The sequence below is a fragment of the Nuphar pumila genome, chromosome 2 (assembly GCF_984573655.1).
Source record: "Nuphar pumila chromosome 2, dmNupPumi1.hap1.1, whole genome shotgun sequence".
Classification (NCBI taxonomy): Eukaryota; Viridiplantae; Streptophyta; class Magnoliopsida; order Nymphaeales; family Nymphaeaceae; genus Nuphar; species Nuphar pumila.
This window is the reverse complement of record NC_143250.1, coordinates 35,319,187-35,336,866: the sequence shown is the minus strand read 5'-3', so window position 1 is coordinate 35,336,866 and position 17,680 is coordinate 35,319,187. Positions and strand designations below refer to the sequence as shown.

General features: G+C 40.7%; 1 protein-coding gene across 3 annotated transcripts in view; it reads right to left on the bottom strand.

Annotated features, from left to right (window-relative positions):
* Positions 1-5,098: 5,098 nt before the first annotated feature.
* Positions 5,099-17,680, bottom strand: part of LOC149845236 (26S proteasome non-ATPase regulatory subunit 13 homolog B-like) — a 41,696-nt gene continuing 29,114 nt past the window's right edge. For 2 of the 3 annotated variants that reach the window (XM_089995628.1, XM_089995631.1), the window contains exons 4-6: positions 6,918-7,114; positions 6,655-6,754; positions 5,099-5,557 (exon numbers count right to left, since the gene is read on the bottom strand). In XM_089995628.1, coding sequence (XP_089851754.1) covers positions 5,372-5,557; positions 6,655-6,754; positions 6,918-7,114 — 483 coding nt within the window. In that variant the 3' untranslated portion in view covers positions 5,099-5,371. Of the gene's footprint in view, positions 5,558-6,068; positions 6,238-6,654; positions 6,755-6,917; positions 7,115-17,680 lie in introns of those variants that run through there. The other variant, XM_089995629.1, reaches the window with a different exon arrangement.

Genomic DNA, 17,680 nt, shown 5'->3' with positions numbered 1-17,680 from the left:
GCAGTTATAAACATCATAGGTGACGCTAGAAAAATGTCCGCAGGGAGTCCCACAGTGCTATAAGAAGCCTTAGGAGGAATTTGTTACACTCCCAGACAAAGGAAGCCTCTTTCTTTTGAAACGGTCACTTTGCAGGGAAAGGCTTTCCCCGTGGGGGAAGGTATGAACCCATTTTAACAGGAAAGCTGTTTTTCACACTTGTCATTTTTGTCCCACCACATACTTCTCATGTTTCACCTTATATAAGAAAATGGCTCTATTTCTTATGAAAGAGAGCCTTTTTCATAGGAAAGGGCATGAGCTAAAGGGAAGGCTCTCTCCATCGAAACAACCACGTGGGGGAACCCATGTTGAAGAGAAAGTGCTTCGCCGAAAGGGGGGGGGGGGGGGATTTATTATGTGGGTTAATCCTTTGTAGGAAAGAGGCCCTATTTACTGTGAAAGAGAACCTCTTTCGGCATGAAACACGCTTGAGGCTCTTATTTTTTAACTTCTAAGCCACTATATTTTTCCATGGTATTTTTTTTTAATACAAAACAATATTATATGAAAAGTCTTTTCATTTCAATTTTTTTAGTTGTTGGTTTCACCAATAAGAGAACGTGAACCAATGAAAAGATGTGAGTCCCATTGAAAACAAAAATTTGAAAGTCAAATTAAAGTACAAAAAAGGTATACATAAACAAATACAAAAAGTAAAAAGAAAAGGGCAAAAGATGTGAGACCCCGGGCGAAAGGGGGGTGAAGATGAGCTGACGAGGCCTATGAAAGTCTATGAGAAATTTTCATTCAAGTGACAAACTTTTGCGACTTTCGCCATAATTTCAAAATTTTGTGCACTTTTTTGAATTTTATGATATGGGTCGCACGTTTCCCGAAAACTGCCAAATAAAGGCCTCAGTGCACTCTTTTCTATAGTGTGTTCGGGTCTGAATGAGCGTCACATATATAAGCACTTGGGGCTCGTATTCTCGTGTGTCGGCATCACTTAGCATAAGAGTCCGATGCGGTTGCAAAGACTTAAGTATCCTTTCTTGCTATTCTCGTCATGAAACGACGGTTTAAGAAAATGATAAAAATGCCCTCCATTCAAAAAAAGAAAAATGATAATTCGAGAAAAGGACAAAAATGTTCTCCATCTAGAAAGTCGAGGATGATGTTAACTCTTCAAAGTCCAAACAACAAAACGAACCTGAAGCGCTCTATATTTCTTTTTTGTTTGAACTTTTCGTCATCATCGTCTTCTTCTTCTTTCTTCTCCGTGAAACACTGTAAAACCCTCTCTCTCTCTAGAGAGAGAAATTAAGAGAGGCAAAGAGCTGGCGATCGTCATCCTATTCCTGCTAGCAGTGACCGAAATGCTGCCATCGTCTAGCGGGCAACCACCTGTGGCGGTCCCTCTGCCACCTTCGAGGGACACCTACAGCGGAATCTTCCTTCAGTATACCTACAACGAAGTCTTTCGAAGTACAATCCGTCTACCCCTACGTCGGCAATACTTCTGATCAGAGTTATGCCTTCCAGGTAGGGGTGGCAATTTCTGACACGACCCGCCAACCTGCCTCTTAGGCGGGTTCGGGTTGGGCTTAAGTCAACCCGTTTAATAAACGGGTCGACCCGTGTAACCCGTTTATTAAACAGGTCGGGTTCGGGTTGGGGGTATGCCAACCCGCCAACCCGGCTGACCCGTTTAATAAACGGGTTAGGCGGGTGGGTCAACCCGCCAACCTGCCAACCCGACCCGCCAACCCGACCTGCCAACCCGTCTGCCCGACCCGTCAACCCGCCAACCAGACCCGCCAACCCGACCCGCCAACCCGACCCGCCAACCTGCCTAACTGCCAACCCAATCCGTCAACCCGCCAATCCGACCCGCGAACCTGAAAACCCGTTTACCCGACCCAACCCATTTATTAAATGGGTTGGCGGGTTGTGTCGGGTTACCCATTTATTAAACGGGTCGGGTTCGTGTTTGCCACAGCCGACCCGTTTAATAAACGGGTCGGGTTCGGGTTGAGGTATGCTGACACGCCAACCTGACCCGCCAACCCGCCAACCCGACCCGATTGCCACCCCTACTTCCAGGCCACCCTGACGCTGCTCAACATGGGCGTTCGCACCCTCAAGTCCTGGCAGGCATTCATCTGGTTCTGGCACTGTAAGGTCCTCATCTCGACCTCTGGTGCCGTGCTCTCCGACAGGACCCACCTCCCCGCCAACATCGGGAATGGCACGTTCCTCTCTGGCTTCCACGTCACGGACCTCAAGACTGCCATCGGACTGGCTGGCGACTAAAGCCTGATCATAGTGAAGATCGTACTCAAGGAGGCAGAGTTCAGCATCGCGATTTACGATTTACACACAGTAGTGATTTACGAAAATCATGTAGCAAAAAAATGTCAAATCGTTATCGAGTAGCAATTTACGAAAATCGCATAGCGAAAAAAAAAATGGCAAATCGTTAAATCGAGTAGCGATTTATGAAAATCGCATAGCAAAAAAATAATAAATGGCAAATCGCTATGCGATTTTCGTAAATCGCTATATCGAGTAACGATTTACGAAAATTACGTAGCAAAAAAAAAATGGCAAATCGCTAAATCGAGTAGCGATTTACAAAAATTGCGTAGCGAAAAAAAATACAAATCGCTACGCGATGTTTGTAAATCGCATTGCGAAAAAAAGGCAAATTGCAATGTGGTTTTCGTAAATCGTGTAGTAAAAAAAAAGAAATTTTGTCCTTTTCTAGAATCGTTGTTTCATGACACCAATGACGGGGAAGAGTGTTACGAAAACCGCGAGTAAGAAACAACCAAAGGAAACAATAAACAAGAACAGTCAAACAAAACACAATGACACACAGATTTACGTGGAAAAACCTCCCCTCAAATCCGAAAGAGAGTAAAAACCCATGGCCGCCCAGAGGAAAAACTTTATTGCTCTTTTTTGACAGTTACAAGAGGAAAAGAAAAGAAAGAATTTATACAAGGCCCAAAAAAATTTCTTTTGGGAGGCGTTGCCCCAGATACCCCCCCCCCCCCCCGTCAGGGCCCCCGCCCGCTGAACGCGCAGCGAGACCCACGTCAGGGAACCCCCAGACCCCCCTTCTCTAAGGGCAAAAACTCTGAATCAGGTTCTACAACTCATCAAGTTGAACCATGCTACAGTCAGTGTGCAGGTCAGTCGGTGCTAGATGGAGCAGTGTAAGATCGTCTGCTAGATGTGCACAGAGGCAAAAAGAGAAGGGAGAGAGAGAGGGTTGATGTTCATGGCCTTCTTCAGGGAAATTCTTTTCTCGGATAATCCTGCAGTGCAGGGATTGGGTCTTAAATAACCATCTATGGGGTACTTAAGTCTTTGCAACCGGTCTTTTTTTAGAATCGCCATTTTATGGCACCAATGGCGAAAAGGGTACTTAAGTATTTACAACCGCACCGGACTCCGATGCTAACTGATGCTGACAAACATGGGGATACGAGCTGCACGTGCTTACATACGTGTCACTCATTGGGGCCCCAAACATGCATTGTAGCAAACAGGGGGGCATATAACCTGCTTCGTGTTATAACCTCCAATGTCTTAGAAAACGTGATTCTTTTGAGCTTTTTATATGGCTCTTTGGAATTTAATTTTTTTTTATTTACCCTAATAAAAAGAAAAGTTAGGCATTTTAACCATTTAAAGGTATTACTGACATTTGACTAAATGTTTTTCTTCGACGCTGGGGTTAGGCATACCCCTACCAGTTATACAACCATACCATTTGGGGTTGGAACTTGCAATGTCCCAACACAAAGTGACGTGCACTCTCTGCTCCTGCCAGACAAGCAGAAGCCCCTGTTGTACATTTGACTAAATGTTACTGATAGTAAGAGTGGGTCTCTGTTGGACAGTTTTCCGAAAAACAGAGGCTCATATCAGAAAATTCACAAATGTGAAGGCCTCTTTTGGGATTAGAGGCAAAAGGAAGGGCTAAATGAAAATTTCCCCGAAATTTCTTCATGTGAAAACATTGTTCAATAAAAAGAAAAAATACGCTCTTTTACACGGAAATGAGCTGTTTTTGGCCTGAAAGCTGAAACAAGCGTGCCCCCGAGAAATCTCTCTCTGCGTACGTGTGCTAACTTGATATCCGGTAAAACTTGGTGAATTTCGCTAGAAAGACAAGTTTGCATAGAAATTATAGAATCCAATATGCAAAACAAGTTGCAGTAGGCAACACTATCCTCTCCACAAGCATCCGTTCCACTCATACCCAAAGTTCTTCTTTGAGATTTCATTGATGCGAGTTGTTTGATCAAATGAGACTGCATAGATGTGATCTACATCATTCAGTTAGTGAAAGATCCGACATTTAAAACACCTAAATCTGACTTGTATGCATGATTTTTTGGTGAATTAAAGGGTTAACAAAACCACAAATTTGTGTGATTTAAAAAATCATATTTTTCATAAAAAAAAATATGATCCAAGGGTCTATTATTATCAAATCAATCATGGTGAATCCATCTATAAGGTCAGATTTGATCTAAACAATTTGCATCATAAGATTTAAGAGCATGAAGTCGGGGGGATGACATAGGGGATGAGTGGAACCGAACTAAAAAACACAGAGACTAGAGAGGCCCTTTTGGCAACAGCTCATCTCATCCTACTCCACCACCACCTAGAAAGTTACGTCTGCTCAGATGCACGTGAAGATAGCAAGCGTAGCAGAAGATGCCAACATCTCTTTATTTCAGCTTACAGTAAGCCAACATCTCTCTCTCTCTCTCTCTTATGAGGCTCAGACACGCTCCCTCTGTCAGACAAGCATACTCGTGACGAAGATGATGCCTGCAGCACTGATACACCACAGTGGATTGCAGCAAGTGCCTCTGATTTCAGCAGCACCTTGTCTATATTGAAATTTCAAGATGGTAGTGATTCATTATTTTTCATCTCATGCTGGTGTGGTATTAGTCTTTTACCATCTAATATACCAATATTATTGTCACTATCCTAGTGCACTTGATTGTGGAAAAAACTACACGTGACTCTTATTATTGTGAAAATTTTCATTAAAATCTAAAAATAATGAGAGAGTGAGACAGAGAGCTTTTCAGAATTCAATCACCCGTTTAGTGTCAATTTCTCACATGGTCTCTGATAATTTCTATCCATGGGAACATAAACATTCATAAGAATTAAAAAATACAGACCTGTCAAGTAGCAGCAAGTAAGAAAGGTGCGCCTCCCACCCCACAAAAATTTAAGCAAGCAAGACTGGAAACAAAGAAAGCCCTGGATCTGAACCAAGTTCCTTCCCTAAGTAGATCTGAATACCAAGATTGTTACAAAGGAAAAAAGAAAAAAAGGCAGATGCTTAAGTTCATGATGCCACTAGATCAGGCGTTTCAGCTTCTACGGATAACAAAGCAGTGTGGACTTTGTCCAACCAACCATCCAGACGATTCTGAAGTGCTTTGATCTGAGGTATACCTAGAACTCGTGGTTGAACCCAAGAAACGTGAACAGTCCCTTCAACTTGGTCTATGATGCCTTCAATTAGATGAACCTGTTGCAAATTTTTCTCTCAATGTCAAAAGATCCACGCAAATCAAGAGCAGTATAATTACCAGTAAGGAACCAGTCTTTAACATTATATGCAGCGACCTACCAGACAGCCATCAATCTTGGCATTTCTCCAGATGGATGCAGTGTCCATCTCAAGAAATGCCAATATGGATGGTCATCAGTAGTGGAGCTGCATGCTGAGCATGAAGCGTACTTCATAAAAAGTGACCTCTATAAATAAAAGGATGACAACCACCAACAGTATGGACAAAAATATCCAACCATACTAGCTTTTGCCTTCTGCCCAGGTGTCTGTGTGTGTGTGTGTTGCATCAAAATTATAGCATAGGTTGGCCAGGTGGAAAACAGTGATTTATAAGATCCTGCACAAGACACCCCCCTGCTTTTTTTTGAGAATTGAAAGAAATTCGCTATCAAAAGAAAATGCCGATAGAGAGAGGCCAAAACCGAATCTGCTCCTCCAGTTTCCAATTTTTGAGAGGATATGGGCCAAGAAGCCTGGAATTTGGACTTGGCATTCTACCACAATACATTTCCCAATAATGACAGCTACTAATACTACCGCTACAATAACACAACACAGAAAAGCCTGAATGATGGCGCCTGTTTGCAACATTTCTGCTCATCAGTGAAACACCTTGTCGCCCCATTTAGCTCAAACTGCATCATTTTGACCAAGTTATCATGACAAGATTCTGGGGAATGGAATTAAGAATGTTCTCGCAGTTACTCTTTTACTCTACCGATTGTTCCACTAAAACCAACAATATATCAATGAAAGTCAAAAAAGTTCTTCCAACAAGAATGTGTGTGCACACACATGCACGAACCAGCTCAATCATGTGGAAGTTAAACAACTAATAATAAGAAAAAAAACATAACCATCCACAACAGAAAATAGCATGATGCAAGCCAAAAACAAAAGGGTTATAAGGGGGGGTTCTATGATCCACCATGCACCTTCAACACTTAGACAAGTAACATAATCTAGGAGTTTCATATTCTGAATGTCAAAAAGGAACCAAGGATGACAAAACACAAGCATAAAGTCGACAAGAACAAAGTTTAATAACTTACAGATAGACTCTTCATAAGTAGGCACTCCACGTCTTCTATGGAAAGCCTAGTTCGCTGAGCAATAACACTTAAGGAGATGGTTCTATCTTCTGAAGGACGACTGTCAAGCACAATGGCGAATATGAACATAATTGTTCAATATATGAAACAATTGAATTCTTTAAAGAGAGGGTTCACATTGAGCTTCACCAAAAAAGACATCCAAACAACAACTAAAGAAAGATGATTTCTCTAAAAGAACAAGTGGCAAAGCAGATATTAACCTGAAGATGATCTCCATTAGACAAAGAACGTTAATTTTCTCAAGCAACTTTTTTTCATTTGCTACCAGTGCAGGCTGTGCATTAAGAGCAGCTGCATGGACACGACAAAGTTCTTGGTAACGAGCCAAATCACCAGTGTTGAATGCCTGTAAGATGTAGTAAAGCCACTCCACATTTGTCCCAAGAAGACTTTTTATCTGCAGAAAACAACAGAGAAGTTAGGAAAATGCATCAAATACTTTGACAAGAAAATAAAACGGAGAAAAACTTATGTGAAACATTGCAACCTTGAACGGTCACAGAATTAGGAAACACGTTATAAGATAACTAATCAAGCATAATATGCAAGTGGCATGTCTTGGCCGTGCATGTAACATTATCAACCAATCCAACAGGAATCAATGGAATAACATTTGGAATAAGATATTTCGATACCAGTAACAGATGGAGCCAAAAAAAAAACTCAAGCCAAGCATTTCATCATTAGGCATTTGAAAGTAAGGTACCCAAGGAAATTCCACAAAATACCCCACCTCCTCTCCAGTCAAAAAAACACACTTTTCTTTTCTTTTAGCCAAGATGAGGGATAGGCACCAGCTGGGTATGACGATATGACCCCAAGATCCCTTGTTTAAAGATAGTGCAACTCTACCACTCCAAGTATCACATTCAATTCACGGCCAAGGAAACATCAGCTACTAGAAAAGATGTTACAGCCAAGTACTCTAGAATGTCACCAAGGATCATGTCAACAAGCATGATATTTCTAGATAGCTTCAATTAAAGCTTTTATGCAAGAAAGCTTGCTTCACATGGACCAAGAAAACTTCAGGAGCTCAAAGATGGACACGGACAAGATTGTCAAACTAGAACCACAAAACTGCACATGAGAAAACAAATCCAGCCCCCACAGGTCTCAATGCTTTCACACCTACAACAACGTTGAGAGAAGCTTGGCTAAAAATAGGTTGTGCTTCATCAACATTCGTTCAAGCCATTAACTGAAATGTTACTCCAGGGAGTCCTCAACGGTGCCTCATAAAGACCAGGCCATCTTTTCACCTTTTCCTTAATGGAGGATTTTACTCGTACATTATGATAAGAAAACAATGGGCATGGTTCTAAACATGGATACTAAGTCTTGATATCATGCAGCCAAGAAGTTTCCACATTTAGAAAGCTTAGTCACAAAACTCAGACAATTCAGCACACTGAGACTAAGACCTGTCAAATAGGCCTTCAATGAGTCTGCAGAAACTAATGCAATCAGATGGATCAACTCAAGCACAAACAGGGTCAGAGCGCAAGCCAGCGACAACTTTTGCTGACCAAACAAACAATTTTGACAATCTTGTTAACAGGAAAGAAACTTGAAACAATAACTCTTTATCAAACAGTCTAAGAATTATTGAAAGTTTGTGTAATATAGTGTATCATAAAGGTAGGTAAAGTAACCTGTTAGACTAATATGTACATACCCTATAAATAAGGGGTATATTAAACATTTAAGCCTTTTACTTTTTGAGGTCTAAGGGGGTTAACCCCTTTATTTGTAAATGTCTCTCTTTCACGACAAGCATTGAATAGAATACTTGTTCTCTCATTTTGTATCGAGCTTCCTCTAACCCTAACCTCTCTCACTCCTAAAACATGGTATCAGAGCTAGAGGGTGCAGGGAGGAGTTTTTGCTGAATCTGGAAGGAAGAAGAGGAGCTTGGAGTTGGTACCCAGGTGACGTCACCGCTCTTGAAACGACTGGTACTTTTGTTCAACTTTTGGTCAGTTTGATTCGTTGGGTTGCTAGAGGCTGATTTTAGACACTCTACAAACCAAACCTCACTCGATTTGGAGCTGTTTGGGATTTTTAGTGATTTTTCCAAGATTTTCTGTATTCTTGAAAAGTTTCAGTCCAGATTTGGGAAAACGTTGATTCTGACTCATATTTTGGTTTTTAGAAGCCCAAATAGACTCTATTCAGGTCGTTTCTAGTTTTTTACTATGAGAGGTTGACCAAAGTGCTTGGGTTAATTATTTTGGGGTTTCGGCGAGGATTTGGATAAGTTTTGAGGCATTTCTAGCTTAGGGTAAGGCATTTTCTGTCTCTTCTAGGTGTCGATTGCACCTAGAGAGCAAGGATGTGCTGCTTTTGTGTAGATTCAACATTTTTAAGCATATTATTGTGTTTAGTTGTGCCTTGTGTCATCTACTTGTGTAACGACTTCATTTCATACCCGAGAAAAAGTGTCAATTTTTTTTTTAAATAAGTGCGGAAACATTTCCAGATACCCGGGGCCTTACAGTTAAACCCCACCACCACCACCACCACAAGGGATCTTATACTCATCTTTCATACCATACCATACCAAACCAAATCTTATTTATTAAAATGCATATAGTTTGAAACATAAGTAAATAAAAAATAAATAAAGCAAAATGAAAGAGCCACGCCGTTCCAAGAATCTGTCGTGCAGTCGTGTAGTCTCCTCGTGACTCTTCTCAAAAGCAAGTCCTCCTCACTAGGCATCTGAGACTGCGAAAAACACAAAAAGTAGGGTGTCAGAATCTAAAGAATTCTGCGTATGAATCCCTCAAATGAAACAAATAAGCATAAAGAACACAGATAAGATTCATGCAATAATTTAGAGAAACACATTTATGACAAATTCGTAATTCAATTAATCATTTATGCAATAGAAAACAATTGTTAAGCATGAAGGACAATTTAATAATCATTAGGGACCACAAGTTAAGCAATATAGACATTTAGCATGCAGTAGAGAAGAAACATCATGCATTCATCAATATATCATAATTAAGAGAACAAGTAAATATTCATGATCTAATACATAGCAAGAATATGCATGATTTCAATGCACATGTATGAACACATTATTATTTTTAGTCAAGTTTTCTTTTCAATATGCATGCCCCTATTAAATGCACACAATCTAAGTTTCTTTTTTTAATTATTATTGCCCACGGATACATCAAACGGGTAAAATCCCCGATGTCAAGTTAGGTTCCCAGGGTAGCTTAGCACACAATTTGTATTTTATTACTGTATTCCAAACTTAACCATCGACCGATATCAGGAAACAACACCATCCATCGGAACATTGAAAATCAGCATCTAATGTCAGGGACACCATAAAAATCAACATCCACTGACGTTACTTTCTTGGTATACCAAAACAACAGTTGTGTCCACACACCACCCCGGGCAAAGTGGCAGACTCTTCCTAAAACCGTGGCCAGAAGAAGAACCTCAATATCGGGTTCAATGTAACAATAGCGCACACGGAGTTTTTGTATCATTTCGGTTCCTCCAAAACCGCAACTCCAAGAGTCTCATACTCTCGATGAGATATCTCAGAAAGTACATTACATTGTTCTTTTTTTTATCTTATTATTAATAGTTACATCAATTTGCAATTCAGCATGCCAAATTAATACCACAAATTCGCATTTTCAAATGCGAGGCTCATCACGGGACTCCAGTCCGTGTAAAAATGCAGAACAATGCAATATAGAGAAAATGTCAGATGTGATTTTTGCGATGCATAAAAACAAGTAAAAGGGCAATCCAGTTCAGGGCTCATCAGGCCCACGATAATTTGTTTTGATCATTGATGCATCTTATGCAAAAACCATAACATGTCAAATATGCAATGAGGTCAACATGTTTCCAAATGCACATTCATATATGCCAATTTAACTATGTGCACGGAACAATAACATTCATAAGCATGGTCTCAAAGACTCATGTGCAAGAGTTCACGTATTCATGCCAAAATGCATGTTGTCATTCATTGATTAATTCTATTATAACAATGTGAACACCCATGTAAGGAGGTTCAAGCAATAAAGCATTAGTTTCATGATTGCTCATGCCCATGAAAACAACTAAGGCAATGATATCTCAATCAATCATAACAAATTCAGCCTAAGCATGTTAGCATATGTTAGCATATCCATTCACATGTATGCAAAGAGCCAAGTATAACACAATTAGCCAGTATTCTGAAAAAATTAATATGCTAAGCTAAGCTTCCATATAAGCCATACTATACATAAACAAAGATTCAATCGACCTGTCATTTGTCCACAGTCAAGGAATAGCATTCATCATATTTTTTTTGTAAAATATGGTCCAGCACCCAGCCAACTGGGTCGGCTGGGCTTGGCAGGGTATCACACGGCCCATGTTGGGCCTGTGCACCACTTGCCAGGGCCTGGCAGTCAGCCAAGTGTCCCTCGGCTGGCTGCCAACCAGCCCAAACCACCCAAAAACAAAAGGGTTGTTTTTTTTTCTGAGTAATCAGAAAAAGGAGAAAAAAAAGGCAAGTATTTTGTCAAGTAACTAAAAGCTCAAACAGGCTACAATAGATAGATGAAACACTTCTCATTATACAGATCTCTCATGATCTCATGCTCTTCTTACCACTCAATACTTATAACAAACCAAAAAAACTAAAATTATCAAAAACTATACAATGTTCAAAATAACTGGTTCTAACGCTAGTCAAAAGCAGATATTACAGCTAGCAACTCCTTTTGCCATTAAAAAGATGAGAAATTCTGAAAATCGGTATGAGCTGGAGAGGGATATGAGTGATTAAGAGACAGACACAATATATGGATACACATCTGTATATTTGACTAGTCAAATTGTCAATACAGAAAATATGACAGTGTGTGCAAAATATAGACACTAAATTCCTAAATCCCTAACACAAGTTACCAAGTCAAGACTTGATAGTACTATTAGAACAATGGAATGTCAAATTGTGAAAAAGAAAAAAGAAACAAAAAGAACAAGGGATCAAGACTTTAGAACATAACACAAATGTGCAAAATCAGGGGCATAGCAAGAACCAAGTCCAAGATATGAAGATGTGCATATTTTTACATGATTGCCCGTGTCAAATGTCAGCAAAGGGTCAAGTGATCTGCCAGCATGACATGTGATTGTAGCATACGCAGAAAAGGAAGACAAATCCTACTAGAGCAAAGAACTCATAATGTCTTGGTGCATTTGCAAAGAGAAGGATAAAGTCACAGGGTATCAATTACAATTAATTGCCAAGAGCATGGACATGGAATATCCAATGATGTTAGGAATGAATGCAGTTCTCAAGTTTAATACCACAGAAGTTGCTGAAAAGTGTTTTACATCACGGCTAGAAGGATAAACCATGCAGGAGGGTCACGGCAAACTTGGACAGATTTTAGCAACATACATATTTCACATGCATTCCTATATAGTTATACATGCACATGATCAAGAGTAATAATCATAAGCATTCACTGTATAAGATAGACATACGGATTCCTACCATGATCATGCAACTATTTAAGGGAAATACATGCTGAAAATCAGAAACAACTTGCATGCCTTCCACGATTCTACATAGATATTAATCTAACATAAACAAGACATGCGCTTTGGATCATGATAAAAAAAAATCTGTTTCAACAAAGAAAAACATGCACCAAAATTTTTATATGAGGAACGATCGAAAGAATCACAAGTATATCCGTGGGAATCGATATTCACCAAAAAAAACCTCTAAATAAGCACATCTACTACCAATAAAAATTCTGTTTTAGCATGTACATAATTTTTATTGCATGAAAGAATGAAAATAATTAAAAACATAACCATGGAGGAAGATCTACACATCATCCTCCATGTGTTTTTACGAAAACATAGATTTAAACATTCTTTCCATGAATTTTCATCAAATTATTGCATGAAAATCCAATCTATATCAATTTCTCACTTGATTCAAGAGAGAAAACTCATACCATGAATAAAAACTTAAAGAAAACGACGGTGAAAGTTGAAAAACGTGGGTAAATGGTTGGAGATGACCCAAACTCCTCTACCTCCTCTTTTTTCCTCACTTTATCTCTCCTCCTTTTTTTTCTTTTTCTTTCTCTTTTCTCTCTCTTTTTTGAGGTCTTTTTATAGGCCCTATAGGGTAGGTCGCCCCTCCCTTTTTCTTCAGCACTAATGGACTCTCTCTCTCTCTCTCTTAGTTTCCTAATTTTTTGAAACTCTCTCAAATGTTGACTTTTCCACATTTGAAATTTTTTTCTTTTTAAAACTCTTTTTTAACCTCTCTTAAGCAATAATAAGGACTCTTTTAGGAAGTCCTACTCAGCCCAAAAATGAAAACTTGGAATTAATATTTTTTAATTAATTATTAAATATTAATTAATAAAAATTATCTAAAAACTTCCAAATTAACCCAGAAGGCTCCCTAACCTTATTAAACCCCAAAATAAAGCTTTATATTAAATTTAAAGCTGGAAATCATGGGGCTTGGATTTGGATCCAGATCCACAAATCCAAACCCATACCGAAAACGAAAATGGATCCAGATCTAGATTAAATCCAGATTAAAGTGGGTCCTATATAAGATCCAAATCCATAATAATTTGGATCTTATGCATCCGATCCAACTCTGGATTTGTTTCGACAAACTGCTCAATTTTCAGAAAAATGTGATTTTCAGGCCAACCGTAGCCCGAATTTAGAAAAGTAAAATATTGTTGCGCTCAGAATTCCGAGACGCATCCAACGACATATTACACAAATATCGAAATCTGAATTTCATCTGAAAATAACCCGAATTCGCTCGAATTTCGCTTGAATTTAAATGTCGAAAGTAAAACTTTTTCTCACATTTCGATTGGCTCGTTTAGACCTAGTTGATGAGACCTGGATCAAACCCAGACTCAAAAACATCAAGTCAAAATCAAGATTCAAACAATTTTTCTCCCAGACTTAGCCAACTTTTTGAAAATCTCAAATTTAACTAAGTGTGAAAATACGTGACATTACAACTTGACCTTTGAAGTGCCTCTAATTGTTGGTGTTTTGTTAAGCTTGCTACTTTCTATCTTTGGTAATATTCATTGTTAGTGGTAACATGGATAAAGAGGAGATTCAAATTATCCCAGTTAAGCTAAATGGGATAAAATATGCTTATTGGGTTGATTTTTTGGAAGTGAAGGTTGTTAGAAAAGGATTGGGAGTGTAAAACCCGGAAGAAAAAAAAAAACTTGGATTCGGGTCGGACCCGAACCCAACCTGAAGCCATCGCCTCCCTTGCACCTTCTAAAGAAGGCGAGGCAGGGGAGGGGTTTCAAATAGAAACCCCCTTTCCCCTCTGCTATCTCGTTCTCTCTCCCTCTCTCACCTTCCTTCCGCTAGACAGACCTCCAGTGAGCTCCTGTTCGATGAACCCCCTCACTCGCAGCTCCCTCTCGTCTGCCGACGCCGACGTCGGCGACCTCGGTCCCTCTCGTCGGCCCCCTACAGGTAACCCCCAACTCCCCTCTCTTTCTTCTTCTTCTTCTTCTTCTTCTTCCCCTTCTACTTCTTCGTTTCCCCTTTTCTCTTCTTCGGCAAGACGGTAGGGGCGACACCCCCTGTCGTCTGCATTTCCTGACATCTTTTGACAGGTCGGCAGGGATGACATCCCCTGCCACCTGCGTTTAGTTGATCGGCAGGGGTTTTAGCCCCTGCCTTTAATGTTCTGACAGGTCAGCAGGGGCGACACCCCCTGCCACCCGTGATAAGGCTTTCGACGGGGGCTTGTTGGCCCCTGCCTCGCTTTTTGCTAGGTCGGCAGGGGCCTTGCCCCTGCCACCTGAGTATTCTTGGCAGGCAGGGACAAAGCCCCTGCCCCCGATCCTCCCTCTTTCCCTTTTTCGTCGGGGAGGGGCAGAGCCCCCTCCCTGTCTCTCTGTGGTGCAAGATGAAGGGGAGGGGCTTCGCCCCCTCCCTATTTCCCTTTTTCGCCAGGGAGGGGTCGAGCCCCCTCCCTGTCTTCCTGTTGTACCGATTACGAGGGAGGGGCTCGACCCCCTCCATGCTTCCTTTTTTCGCCAAGGAGGGGTTGAGCCCCTCCCTGTCTCCCTGTGGTATGAGTTACGAGGGAGGGGCCCTCCATGTTTCTCCTTATCGCAAGGAAGGGGGCTGAGCCCTCCCCCCTAGTCTCCCTGCTCTTGTTAGGGCCCGGGGTCAGGTTCGGCTCATCAGCAGAGCCCACCTTCACCTTTGGTCGCTGCAGGCTGGGTTGGGCCTAGTTTGACTGTCGTGCCCACCTGCCTCCCTTGTGTTGGTTGGCAGGGCCAGGTTCGGCCTGGGTTGTTGTCCCTTTGCCCCTCCCCTTACACACTTTCTCTTCAGGCTTTTGTGCAGCTACTTACGTTTTATCTTTTGCAACTCGTACGACGGATCCAGCTCGCGCCCCACGACCTGAGTCGTCCATCGCTTACACCCGCAGACGCTAGCAATCTTGCAACTCCACAAGGTAGGAGAAGATTGCACGGAGGACTTGGACAATTGAATTGAGTTCAATTAACTAAAAAGGATAATTAAATAAATATAGATGGATATATATATATATACGAGTACGCATTTAACTCAAGGACGCGGTTTCGCGATCCTTGTCCTTTACTTTCTATCATGTCTTTTCTTTATCGTCGCACTTTACGCCCAAGCTCTTGTTTTTGCAAATGTTTCGTTACTACCTTGCCATTGCAGATGATGCTCAAGTTTTCGCTCATTGCATGTGCTATAAAGGCATCCTCGTGGAGGATGCAAGGGGCATTTACCACTCTCTCTCTTGCAACAAGAGTTGAGTCAGGAGCTTAACAATACATCATCGTCTAAGGAGAGGGATTCCTAGCAGGGATCTTGGCTTTTCGAGTGAGCAGTCCTGCAAAGTAGACTTGAGAATTTAGGGAGCTGCGCAAAAACATCAAAGACTGCCCAAATCGAAGTATTCGGAAGGATGTGATTGGCTGGTTTTGTTCGTCTATCCGACATATCACAGGTAACCCCGAATTGGGGCTTGAGCGAACTTCTTAGAGGGGGTTCTGTTGAGAAACATGTATCCCATTTATCGAAGCCAGTATCGAGTCATGTGAGGCACGTAGATATCACGATAGCAAATGAGATTCTTGAAAATCGCATGCCAAATGTTGGCACAAGTTGTTAGTTATTTCAAAAGATATAGAATGTCAAAAGTAAAGTTTAAGAGACATTATATATTCGTGAAACACTTTTGTTGAGGCTCCTATTGAGAAACTATACCCCTTTCATCCCAGAGTATTTGTAGTCGTGCACTACACACCAGTATTGTGGTGATCGGATGAGACAGTCGTGCGACCTCGAACAGTGCTAAATGCACAATGCTGTAAACACATAAAAATGTGATCGCCTTCACAGGTAAGATGCTCATTTGGTCAAAAAACCAGAGCATATAGAATGAGTCGTCAGTTAATTTACCCCTGACGCACTCATTCGCTTCTTGTAGTCTGTCAAGAGAGAGGACAGAGCGGTACACACTGAAATGAAATGGGGATCTTCGAAACACGAGCTTTGATTAACAAGAGCAAGTGTCAAGAATGACACTAAAGCATAACCCTTAAAAAGGGTATAACTGGAAACGAAATAAAAATAAAAATGTATTCTTTATTGATATGAAAAACCAATTGCTTAAGAAGCATTGGAGTAAAATACAAGAGGGGCTGCACCCCTTTATATACACAGCTGAAAGAGGACTCAATAGAGCTGTTGGGCACAGTCCAACAGCTCTATTTAGAGCTGTTGGAATGTGTCAGTCCAACAACTCTATTAAGAGCTGTTGGACTGTGTCAGTCCAACAGCTCTATTGCTAGTCAAGTCTGGACAGGACTTGACTAGCAACAGTCATTCTAGTTCAAACTGAACTAGATGACATAAAGACAAAAAATAAAAATAAAGGAAAAAAAATACAGAAAAGAAAGAAATTAAAAATGTATTTATATATATATATATAATAATATAATATTATTATATATACATATATATACAGTTTTACATTTTAACACTCCCCCTCAAACTTACGGTACAATGAGCGAAAGTTTGTCTAAGAGAAAGTGAAATCGGGGAGCAGCGAGAGGCTTTGTAAAGAGGTCTGCTAACTGATATTCTGAAGTGACATATGGCAGATCAATTATCCCGTGTAGATATTCCTCTCTAACGTAGTGACAATCCATTTCGATGTGTTTGGTGCGTTCGTGGAATGTTCTGTTACTGGCAATGTAGATCGCACTTTTGTTGTCACAACACATTTGTGAAGCCTTTGTTGCTTCAACTCCCATGTCAGCAAGCAGTCGTTGGAGCCAAACTACTTCCATGGTCGTGGTTGCCATGGTTCTGTATTCAGCTTCGGTGGATGAGAGAGATACCTTCTGCTGCTTTTTACACCTCCACGAGATTAATGATTCCCCTAAAAAGACACAAAAGCCAGTGGTTGAGTGTCTGTTATTGGGATCACCTCCCCAATCAGCATCAGTATATGCAATTAAATCAAGAGAAGAGGAGGAAGATAAGAAAAGTCCTCGTGAAAGAGAGGACTTGATGTATCTGATAATACGCATGACTGCTCCCATATGAACAGAAGTAGGAGCATGTTGAAATTGACTTGCTGTATGAACAGCATGTGCTATATCTGGTCTGGTAATGGATAGATAGGAAAGTGCCCCGACAAGCTGTCTGTAAGGAGTAGGGTCTGCAAGAAGTTCTCCATCATCAATCTTCATTTTAACATTAACAACTTCTGGAGTGTCAACTTTCTTATCATCAGTAATACCAGACCTGAAAACAATATCAAAAGCAAATTTAGTCTGAGATAATAAATATCCTCTAGGAGAATAAGCAACTTCAATGCCTAAAAAATATCTCAACAAGCCCAAATCAG